General features: G+C 44.4%; 1 protein-coding gene across 1 annotated transcript; it reads right to left on the bottom strand.

The window, feature by feature from the left end:
• Positions 1-1,114: 1,114 nt before the first annotated feature.
• UTP11 (UTP11 small subunit processome component) lies at positions 1,115-12,448 on the bottom strand. The gene is made up of 8 exons (XM_027109032.1): positions 12,292-12,448; positions 7,689-7,750; positions 6,368-6,470; positions 5,748-5,861; positions 5,152-5,245; positions 4,925-5,055; positions 2,630-2,740; positions 1,115-1,899 (listed from the first exon to the last, which is right to left on the bottom strand). Exons 1-8 carry the CDS (start codon positions 12,352-12,354, stop codon positions 1,816-1,818), a joined length of 762 nt encoding a protein of 253 aa, XP_026964833.1. The 5' UTR covers positions 12,355-12,448; the 3' UTR covers positions 1,115-1,815.

The raw sequence follows: 12,448 nt of genomic DNA on the forward strand, positions 1-12,448 counted from the left end.
GTACTCAGAGAAGATGGACCTTCCTGCTCCATTTGGCCTGTACGCCTACATAGCATTTGAGGACTTGTGGGTGTGTAATCTGCGTACGTGAAACTCCAGTGGTGTGTTCGTGCACACACCTGTGTTTATGAAGCCTTGTGCATCTACTCCCCTGAGAGCCTAGAAAGTGTGTGCACCTTTGTGTGGGCGTGCGCTTCACCAGAAGGCCTGTAGGTATACCTCCACCCTCCTCCCACCTTCCTCCCCGGCGGGGGCAAGGCAGCCACAGCAGCAGCAGCACGCAAGCTGTTCTGTCCCAGGAACAGACTGCTGCTGGATCTGTTTGCTCCTCTGTCCAACGCCCACGGGATGAGTCCCTTTCCTGACTCAGGTCTCAAGTCTCCAGATGCCTCTGTCATAAGACGATCAGCATTTACTTAGCACAGCACCTTCCCAGACTGGGAAGCACTACCTTCCTGAAGGCAAAAGCTGCTAGCTTCTAGTCCCCTGGCCCTTCTTCCTGCTTTCCAGGGCTCCCAGATCTGAATCCCACTGAGTACACCCTTAGGGAACAGGCTTTCATTTCAGGCTTTGTATAAGAACATAATAGTCACAGGAATTTATTAAGCTCTAGTAACTTTTCTTTTTAAATACCTGCAGAAGGGTGCTCTCCCCCCTCCAGGGGGTGAGGTGTAAGCGAGCCTCCCAGAATCCTGCTCCTCACACATCTGCTGTAAGCACGCTCAGCCCTGTCCTGACTGGCCTCGGCCTACCATCCCTGTGTGGGCAAGTAAGGGAAGGGTGAGACTCTGGGAGGTCCATGTGTCTGCCGCACACACACTGGGATATCTATTTCTAGGGTGAAGGCCTGTACCAAGCCATTTATAGCCTTGGAATCAAGAGCTGGCCAGGAGGGCAGGAACGGAGAGCCACGTCTGTTCTGATCTGAGCTTCATCAATAAAGAAGAGGTGCCCCTGTGAGCTCTTGATTCCAAGGGTTTCTATCTGCAGCTGTAAAGTGTAAAAGAAAAAAAGTCCTTCCTGGCTAACTTATGCAGCCACCGGAATATCCAATAAATTAAGAATGAATGGGGGTAAAATCAGGCTATCCACTGGTTAAAACATTATGCAAGCATTAGAAATATTTACTTTAATTTTTACTATGAGCATATATTACTTTTAAAAATTTAATGATGTAACAAAATGGAAAAGAGCTAATGATTTAACAGTAAGTGAAAAAAGTAGGCCATAAAGGTGTTTAATTACAACTACAAAACACAAAGACCAGTGCCAACCTCTACAAAGTGGAGGAACTCAACCAGAATGCTCTTGATAGTCGTTCACCTCCATTTCCCTAACCTCCCAGCATAGTTAAGCATGCAACAGCTATCTGTCGTTCTTGAATAAGTATTGGGATTAGAGATGAACTCACGTGTTTTCCAAATTTGCTATATCAAAGATTATGTAACTTTTATAACGAAAAAACATGAAAGTATATAAAAATAAGACTGATTTCAGGGAATTCCTTGGTGGTCCAGTGACTGGGACCTGGCGCTTTCACTGCCTTGGGCCTGGGTTTGATCCCTGGTCGGGGACCTGGGACCCTGCAGGCTTCGCGCAGCGGCCAAAAAAAAAAGACTGATTTCAACAATTCAACAACCCACAAACAATTTAGACGGGGGAAGGGGCGTTAACACTGTTCACATCAAATGTCTGATCTATAATAAATTATGGTTATAAACAGGAAAACCAAGTCACTTAGAAGAGTGCAATCTGAAGTTACTGGAAAAAAACATAAACTCTTCCACGTGGAATGACAGGCTTATCTTTAACACTTCAACGTTTTCGACGACTCTCAAATTTGTAAATAGCTGGGGAGTTGACTGTTTCTTTCTTCACCTTCACCTTCTGAGTTTTATCCTACAAAAGAGTAAAAAGTTACCAGTAAATAGTAGGAGAGGTCTGTGTAAAACAGCAAGTTTAATAAACTACCTATTAGAAAGCCCCTAATTCAGCCCTTCTCAATGTTCAAGAGAGACAAAGCCCTTTGTCCTAAGGCATCCCCGACGCGACGAGTCAAGTTCTCCCCTGGGCATCTATAATGAGGCTGGCTGTGCAGAAGTTCTTGTGAAAATTGAGAAGAAAGGTACTTAACTCATTATCTTGTAGGGCTTCTTCTCTTACGGAACCCCAGTTGAGAAAGGCAGACCAAAATGATCCGCAAAGCTGAAAATCTTGACATTTAGAGGAATGATAATATGAAAGGGGCATCTTATATTCCTTAGCTCTGCTATTTAACTACACAATGTTGTCTATTTTTAAACACCAGTGAGTGACACGCACTGTTTTATTAACCTGTTTAAATGTTACAGATAGCTGCTCATAAGCTATAAAGTTCATATGCCACCCGATCCTACCCTTTGCTGTTCCAAAGCACTGACTAATAAGCAAGCCCCTTATTACCTTCTTAATCAAGGAACATTTCAACACTGTCAGAGTAACAGACACTGGCTCAAACCACTGCCCCTGAGGAGCAGACATTTTCACTGGGGTTGGTTTACACACAGCTGAAATCCAGTCTCAGTTTAGAACTTTACAAGGAAAAAAATAAAATAAAATAAAATGAAGGCCTAAGGCTCTCTCTTCTCACCAGAAGATCTTTGCGAGTCTGAATTTTCTGTGCAATAACAAACAATTTCTTCTCGCGCTCAATCCGCTGTGTCAGGCAGTTATACTGCTTTTGCCTCTCTTTCGCTATTTGCTGCAGAAGAAACACACATTTTCAGTAAAACAATTAACAGGGTAAAAATGAGTAAGAGGGCTTCCCTGGTGGCGCAGCGGTTGAGAGTCTGCCTGCCGATGCAGGGGACACGGGTTCGTGCCCCGGTCTGGGAGGATCCCACATGCCGCGGAGCGGCTGGGCCCGTGAGCCATGGCCGCTGAGCCTGCGCGTCCGGAGCCTGTGCTCCGCAATGGGAGAGGCCACAACGGGTGAGAGGCCCGCGTACCGCAAAAAAAAAAAAAAAAAAAAATGAGTAAGAAACTGTTTCTTAATCCACTTGGGCCCAAACGCATAAATGGTTTCATCAATTCCCTCCTTACCCCAGAATCAACGTAACAAGAGACTCTGAAGTTGGCCATTTTAGGAACACCACATTCCAGAGCTCCATGGAAACTTGGAGCCTTGCCCGTGGACACAAGGCTCACCTGGAGCAGAATCAGGACTGCGCCTCGAGTCTCACAGATCCCAGGAATCTTTCCACTACTACACTGAGCTGTCTGAGCGTCCCGGTTACCTAACGTGCAGGAATGAACCAGTGCTGGAAACCCTACACAATGAGTAGAGAAGCAGAGAAGGGCCACCGGGCAGTGTGCTGGTGTCAGAACCGCGGAACTCAGAGAGCAGAAGGACTCTGTCAGTGGAAGCTGACCTGAAAATTCTCACTGCTGATGACCCCTCGAAGACCAACGGTCCTTCAATGTGGGGGGATCACAGACCTCTGAGAAACTGATGAAAGCTTTGGATTCTTTCTTGACATAAATGTATATATGTATTCGTACAAATTCATACAAACGTATATACCCAGTCACACAAAATTTCAAGGTGGGAAGAAGGTGTTCATAGACTTCCTAAAGCCCATTCATGGATTGCTCACCCCCTCCAAGTTACAGACTAAAAATTCCCTTGCAAGCCACCCACCAGCAGTCTCTTAATAAAAATAATTTTGCTTTAAACAAGACAGTCAAAAGAAACACCACCACTAGACAAAAAGGGCAATCCAAACCTTCCCAACTTCTCAAAAGGTAAGATGGTGAACTATTCTACACAGGACTTTGGAACACCAATCTCTTTAGGGACTACTGCAATACTTGAGAAGTGTCGGCGACACAGCTAATTGAAAATACAACTACGTGACAAAGAGGGTTATCACTAGAACACCAGTCAGCCGGCTCCCCGGCTGGAAGTGTTATCTACACAGAGGGGAATATTACTGGGCCTTGGATTTAAACAATTCACCAATTCTAGCGTAGTCTCACAGCAGTGGTTTCAGACAGCTTTTGTTTTCACTTTATTGCACAGACTGTTGATTTATGGGATTACCCAATATAATCAAACTAATTAGGGGTATTTATATTACTAAAGCAAGTTTAGCTGCCTCTGAGCTGGAGAAGCTGCTGTGAAATTAAACAAAGCTGATGCAGTGTAAATGATTCAAATCCAAACAGAACAGCTGTCTGCTTGAAACACACTGACAGCATTTTTTTAAACGAATCAGTCAGAAGTGAGAGTGCAACTCCAGAAGACTTGGAGAAAAAGCATGTCTTCTCACAAACCCAGTTACAGTGATGGAAAGCACCGTACGGACAAGTCAATACAAAAGTTGGGGTACAAATGCAGAACATGAAAGACCTTTTGATATGCATATTCACTGTTAAAGGTGTAATATCAAAGTATACCAAACCCCTTCATCTTCAGTGTCCCCTCCTTTCTCTGCCTTTTAAAACTGTTGGCACCTGTTACAAGCATTGAAAGCACAAAGCCCAGGGTCAGAGGTAGGATTCAAATGCAGACCTAGGGAATTCCCTGGTGGTCCAATGGTTAGGACTCGGTGCTTTGCCGGGGCTCGGGTTCAATCCGTGGTCAGGAAACTAAGATCCCGCAAGCCTCGCAGCATGGCCAAAAAAAACCACAAAAAAAACCCCAAACAAATGCAGACCTAAAGGCCAGAAAGTAAGCTCCTGACCACTATGCTACACGTCCTCTAATCTTAGAAACTAAGGAACCCTTCTCCACTTCCGTTCCCATCACCAAATCCTCCTTCCACTTCTCTAAGAGAACTTAGTAAGTTTTCCAAAAATAATCATCTTAAATGCAGTAGGGAGAAAAAAAAAAAGAACCTAGATTCCCATAAACTCAGACCTGAAGAAAAATGGAGAAAATTACCTTAAGCCGAGTCTGATTGTTAACTCCTTTCACTTTCTCCTTCTGCAAGGTCTCTATCGTAGGTCTGTTAAAGACTCTGTCGACTAGTTCTGGAGCTGTTCGCAGGTGAGTTGCAATATCAAACTGTTCGACTAAAAGTCAAGACAATCCTTAAGGCGCTGTCTCTGACACCAAACAACACAGACCAATATGCTAGACTGTCCCAGAAACTTTCAAACATTTCATACCTTCCTTTTTGGTGTCAAAAAAAAACACATGCTTCTTCTGTTGCTTCCCCTGGAAATCCAGCAGATGGAGCTCTGATTTTAGTCTTTCAATTTTCTAGGATACAGAATATGGTCTCATTTTATATTGGGTTCTTCTAGGGTATCAGAAATGAATTTGCACAAGTTTAGACCATTCCACATCATTATCACCAGGCAGCAAAGAATCTGCTTCATTCTTTTAAGAGAAAGGACCACTAACATTTATCAAGCACCAACCACAGGTCAGGTAGGGGGCTAGCTAGGCACTACACAAAACTCATTTAATCCTTACAACAATCTTATGCGATAGAAATGTGGAAACAGCCCCAGGGAAGTTAATTTGCCCATAATCATGGGACTAATGAATGGCAGAGCCAGAGTTTAAACCTAAGTCTGTCTCAAACTTGACCTCTTTCCACTCCACCATGCTGACTATACTTTTAAACCATTATCATAATTAAGTGTACTTTAAGATTGGAAATGCCAGAAGAAATCAACTTACAGCTCGAGATCAATGGATTTCTATTTCTATTCTTAACCAACAAAAACATATCAGAATAAAGAGTTTTAGTTGTTACCTTAGCTTCTGCAACCCTTTTCATTTCTACATATTTGACATCCTGAGTTCTCATTAGTTTCAGCTGTTCTGGAGTTACTTCTTCCTTAGTCTCCTTAATAACATGAACTCCATCCTAAAATCCAAATTTAAAAGATACGTTTCCTATTAGATTAAAATCATTAATAAGTTGTTGGCATAGTTCGTGGCTGGAACAAAGACAACCAAAGGCAACATACAACAGCAACACAATGCACCAGGCCCCCAAGACACACATTCAATTCAGCACCTCCAATCACCCTCTCAGAATAGCTCCAGGCATCAGACAACTGCAAACACATGCTGCTCATGAAGGGGCAGCTTTGCCTTTTGCATAATGACCAGGAGCACCTGAACAACTGGAGAAGAGCTAAATAAAAGCCCAGGGTCCTAGCTATCCATCTCCTCCCTCATCCTTATTTTCCTTGTTGAGTTGGAGCTCAAAACACCAACTGAGGGACTGCCCTGGTAGTCCAGTGGTTAAGACTCTGTGCTTCCACTGCACGGGGCATCGGTTCAATCCCTGGTTAGGGTACTAAGATCCCACATGCCATACGGCATTGCAGGGGGAAAAAAAACCCAACTGATCCATTAGGCACCCACCTGGAGTTTAACCCGAGTCATTTTATAGTAGAATTCATCTGGATTTTTTTCAAGAGCCTTCTTCCGGAGAGCTCTAAGGTATTTTTGCTTTTTCTGGTAGTCACTGAAAAGCAGGTTAAACAACGTTCATGGCAAAAAAGAAAAAAAAAAACCACAACAAGCAAACTTTACAAGCATCTAATGATACATAAAAAATGAAACTCAAAAAAGCCAAAGGAGTGACTACATTCGACCCACACTCCAATGTCACACTCCAGTGTCAGATGTTGAGCTCATCTCTTTGTGGGTCCTCTCCTATCCCTGTTCTATCTGGAATTAACAGTCCCCATTTCATATAAGTTTTACTGCCATCTACATCATTACAGGGAGAGACCCAACAAAGCACAGATTACAACTCCTCAGACGGGGTTCTGATGCAAGCTTGGGCACCGAGTGATCAAATAAGATTCAGAAACTACACGCTGTAGTATAGCATAGTGACTAGAATCGTGGACTCTGGAGCCAGGCTGTCTGGGTTCAAATCTTGGCTCCACCACTTCTGGCTGAGTAATCTTGGATAAATTAGTTAACCATTCTGTATCCCAACTTAATCTGTGAAATGGGTGTGATAATAATAGCATCCCCAAAGACTGCTGGAATAAATGCATGTAAAAATGGTAACTCTCTTAGAACACTGCCTGGCCTAATGACAGCACTCAGTTATTATTATTTGCCTGAAAAACTCTGGAACCCAGAGCAATCCACTTAATCCATCACCAGCTGCTCCGGGGGCATAAAAAGGACCTCAGCTGACATGCATGGCTAACAAATAACTATAAAATGTTTTGTAAATAAAGTGCTAAGGAAGAAGAATAGGGATGATTGTTTTATAAAATGTTTTCGAAGTTCATTATCACCCACACTCAGTCCCATGAATCCATCTTTCACATGTCTTCATTCCACACCACACATGGTGATGTAAGAGACTCCAACAACTGGAATGTTAGATTCTATCTTGAACTTCAAGAAAAGGGAGAGAAAAGAGATTCAGCTTTTAGCTCAAACACCAAGGCAGAAGCAAACCAAAGCCACTCTGAGAAAACGATCTGGAGCAACATAATAAAAAAAATTCTCAATGCAACTACAGTTAAATAAATAATGCTCTGCCTAAACAAAGAGAGAAGTTTAGGGTCGCAGAAAAGTATCTGACAGGCTGCCAGAGCTTTGGCCATTTTATCAATGGCAGGAAATATCCCCGGCTGGACACTCAGGCAATTCAGCTGTAGTACAGGGAGGCTGTAAGCTTTTCTGGCAGCACGGCTCCCAGAAAGACTGTACTCACTCTGCACGAAGTTTGTAATCTTTCTTTTTCTCCAGCAGGCCCAGATGTTTTCGAAAGCTGGGCTAGAAGACAAAAGGGAAAAAAAGTGCTTAGTTTCCTCAGCAAACACATACCCGAATCAACAGTACACCTGACAGGAACAAGAATCTCTGGAGCGTTCAGTAAATCCATGTCCTGGCAGCCAATGTGCTATCCTGTTCCCTCCCCTCCCCCAAATGGGCACTGACCAAGGATGAGAGGCCAATACAGGCGCCAGAGAGGTCACAAGTGCTGCCGTAGTAGGCTTCTTGGCCTATTAAGGACAGAGAAAGGCAACAATGACTCGGCACTAAGAAAGCAGTTGCCAGTTGTACTAAAATTACTACAGACTTAATCCAAGGGTTTATAAAATACTATGAAGGGAAAACATAGTAACAGGGAAGCAACTGTGGTTAAGAGAGCTAAATTTAGAGTCTGAAGAACTGGGTTCAAATCCAAGCTTTACCTCTTAACAGTCTGTGACTCTGGGCACTTCACTTAACATCTCTGAGCTCCTGTTTCCTAGCTATAAAATAAGAACAATAAGATCTACCTCTCACGACTATCCTGAGGATTTAATGAGCCTCTGTAAGTGGTAGCTGCCCGCACACAGCCTGGCACATAGCTGGTGTCCAGCATATGTGTACTGTTATTATTCTAATTTCGGTACTAAGCATGAGAGAAAACCAAGTATGACAGAAAATACTTTCTCTGATACAGAACTTGGATACCATGAAGGTACAAGGATTAAATCTTGGTATTATCTTTCTACAAACTATCACTACTTGAGCACTTAACCTACGGCAAGGTCAGTGCTAGATGCTTTTGCCTACATCATCATAATAGGCCACATTTATTAAGAATTACCATTACATTTTAGGAAAATGTGAAAATATAAAATTAAAAGAAAGAAAAGAAAATCACTATAAAGAATTTGTATGGGGACTTCCTGGTGGTGCAGCGGTTAAGAATCTGCCTGCTGGGCTTCCCTGGTGGCGCAGTGGTTGAGAGTCCACCTGCCGATGCAGGGGACACGGGTTCGTGCCCTGGTCTGGGAAGATCCCACATGCCGCGGAGCGGCTGGGCCCGTGAGCCATGGCCACTGAGCCTGCGCGTCTGGAGCCTGTGCTCCGCAACGGGAGAGGCCGCAACAGTGAGAGGCCCACGTACCGCAAAAAAAAAAAAAGAATCCGCCTGCCAATGCAGGGGACACGGGTTCGATCCCTGGTCCGGGAAGATCCCACGTGCCGCAGAGCAACTAAGCCCATGCGCCACAACTACTGAGCCTGTGCTCTAGAGCCCGCGAGCCATGACTACTGAGCCCTTGTGACTAGAGCCCGTGCTCCGCAACAAGAGAATCCACCACAATGAGAAGCCCCCGCATCGCAACAAAGAGTAGCCCTCACTCACTGCAACTAGAGAAAGCCTGCGCCCAGCAATGAAGACTCTACACTTCCAAAATTTTTTTTAAATTAAAAGAATTTGTACGTACTTTTACTTTGCTTTGTAAAATCTAGGAGTTTTGACATTCCCAGAAGGTAAAAAAAAATTCCTGTTCTCTTGTTAGGATGAGTATGTAACATGAGTAAATAAAATTTTTATCAAGGTGAAAAAAAAAATGAAATACTGTTACAAAGCAATCTGCTATGCTCCTTACACACAATGTCATTTATCCCCAAACAATCATGGAAAGTGGATAAAGCAGGCACTACTGTTACCCCAATTTTCCAAAAAGGGAATGAGGTTTAGAGAACAACTTGCCCAAGAACATAGACAGAACAAGTGGCAAAGCTTGAACAAGACCTATTCTATCTGGGGCCACAGTCTGATCTTCCCCACCCTCCTACACTGCATCCTCTTCCACTTTGAATATTCTCGATGTTTGAGGCAGTACATAAACTTCTCTACTGTTTAAACTTGTATAATAACTTGAGTGGAATTTTTTAAATTTATTTCTTTATTTACTTGTTGGATGCATTGGGTCTTCGTCGCTACACGCAGACTTTCTCTAGCTGCGGCGAGCGGGGGCTACTCTTCGTTGTGGCGTGTGGGCTTCTCATTGCAGTGGCTTCTCTTGTTGTGGAGCATGAGCTCTAGGTGCGTGGGCTTCAGTAGTTGTGGCACACAGGCTCAGTAGTAGTGGCTCGTGGGCTCTAGAGTGCAGGCTTCAGTAGTTGTGGCACACGGGCTTAGTTACTCCATGGCATGTGGGATCTTCCTGGACCAGGGCTCGAACCCATGTCCCCTGCCTTGGCAGGCGGATTCTTAACCACTGCACCACCAGGGAAGTCCTTGGGTGGGATTTTTAACAGTCTCCTCTCTCATCCTCTACCTTGAAGTGATGCAAGAAATAACTCAATATTTAAAATAATACCCAAGCCCTCTCTTGATCATTATTATTTTAATTATAGCAGACAAAGAGAAGTTGACAGAGAATAGAGAAAGAAAACTCAAGGGTCAAAAGAGCAACAAAGTGGGCTTCCCTGGCTCTCGTCAATGTGTTTACCAACCTTTCCAGCATGGCCTCCTCCTCACCTCTCCCACAAAGACCCTCTATTCCCACTCAGACATGGCCATGTCATGCTCTTTGCCTCTGTCTTGTCTACGAATCCAAATCAACTACCCACAACTGTGCCTTTGGACACACTATTCAACCTCTTTAAGCATCAGGTTTCTCATTTGTATTGATACAAATGAGGCTAACATCTGCCTCACAGGAATGCTGTAGGATTATACAAGATAATCCTTGTACAGCATGTTGGGCTGTACCTAGCATACAGTCAGTGCTCAAAAAGTGACAGTTATGGGACTTGCCTCCTGGCACAGTGGTTAAGAATCCACCTGCCAATGCAAGGGACATGGGTTCGAGCCCTGGTCTGGGAAGATCCCACGTGCCGCGGAGCAACTAAGCCCGTGTGCCACAACTACTGAGCCTGCGCTCTAGAGCCAGCGAGCCACAACTACTGAAGCCTGTGCGCCTAGAGCCTGTGCTCCGAAACAAGAGACACCACCATAAAGAGAAGCCCGCGCAACACAATGAAGAGTCACCCCCGCTCACCGCAACTAGACAAAGCCCACACTCAGCAACGAAGACCCAACACAGCCAAAAATAAATAAATAAAATAAATTTTTTTTTAAAGTTGACAGTTATTATCATCGCCTTCCAAGTCCAACAAGTTTCACTGTGATGCTTTCTCTCATCATCTCTCCTCTTCCCACTCATGTTCCTTATTGAGCATTTTTGTTTGTTTTTTAATTTGGGGTTTTTTTCCCCCTTTCTTTTTTTTTTCCCCCCTCTCATTGGACATTTTTTTATGCATCTCTGATAAAGTTGCTTCTTTATTCAACTTTTAGTAGCCTCTGGATTCAAAACACTTGGTCTGATCCCTGGCTTTGCTGATTGCCACCTACAGCTGTATGTCTTTGGGCAAATTACTTAACCTATCTGAGCCTCAGCTTCCCCATCTGCAAATGTAAGAAAATAATAGTACCTACTTCCACACACTCTTGAGAGATAAATGAGATAATAAGGGTAAAGCATTTTGCACTTTGTCTGGCTCTGGCACACAGCAAGCACTTCTAGCTGTTATTATTTTTAGACAGATCCACACAGGGCTCCAAACAAGGTGGCAAATTATCGATACACTACTCCCAGCACACCACTGAGCATACAGCAAGTGCACAATAAATGTCTGATAAATGCTATTAAGCAGGAAGACTGAACTGTGGTTGGGAGGCCTTAGTTCCATCCCATCCATCAGTGACACAGCTTTAGACACATCATTCTCTTTCTCTTCCCCATGTGTAAAATGAAATTGCACCAGACATCCCTAAGGGCCTTTCTGGATCAGATATTGTGTGATTCCTGAGAACAGAAGAATAAATTGATTCTGCATATATTAAATGAATTTCCACTCAATCTCTCCACACAGACACACCCTCCACAGAAGTCCTGCAATTGTTTATTCGGTCTGAATTTGGTGTTTGTGACTGGGCAAGTCAATTCTGTTCTTTGGACCTCAGTTTCCTCATCTGTATAATGGGGTTGGAAAACACCAACATTACATGGTGAGACATAAACAAAAAGCCTACGTGGAAGATCTCCATGGATCTCAAAGCCCAGGCATGATGATGATAGCACATTAATTAACTCCAATCTCTTCGGGATCAGCCCGCATACACAGCGGACAGGGCTGAGTATCTTTAGATGTGGATTCCAGTTCCAGCGGGGACACTTATTGGCTGTGTGAACTTTGACCTCAACTTCTCCAGAGAAGATCAAGCACTTTACACACAGTATCTCATTTAACTACTTCAACGAAACCTTGCAAGATAGCTTTGATTACCTCCCAGGAATAGGGACAGCTGTGCTCTCCTAGCTAGAACGACCACCCACTCCTCCCCGAACCGCGAGGGTCCGCCCCAGCCACGCCTGCGTCGTCAGCATATATTTGCATGTATTTACAAGCAACATCTCCGCACAGAAAAGGCGAGGACCCGCAGCTGGGTTGGTGGGGGGTAGGGCCGGGGCGAGAACAGCACATGGGGCCACCGGCCAGCGTTCGTGGGGCCCGTGCGGTCCTACCTGGCTTCGCTCTCTGTGTTCCCGCTGCCGCGACTTAGCCGCTTTCCGAAAAGCCGCCGCCATGTCTGCTCAGTCCTGGAAAAGCTCAATAGACAACGCCGGGTCCGCACCGCCTCGTCCACTGACCCTACCGGATATAGGCCAAGCCGCCAGAGGT

Source organism: Aethalodelphis obliquidens, unplaced genomic scaffold (assembly GCF_003676395.1).
Source record: "Aethalodelphis obliquidens isolate GAN/ISIS:26980383/991018 unplaced genomic scaffold, ASM367639v1 scaffold9, whole genome shotgun sequence".
NCBI lineage: Eukaryota > Metazoa > Chordata > Mammalia > Artiodactyla > Delphinidae > Aethalodelphis > Aethalodelphis obliquidens.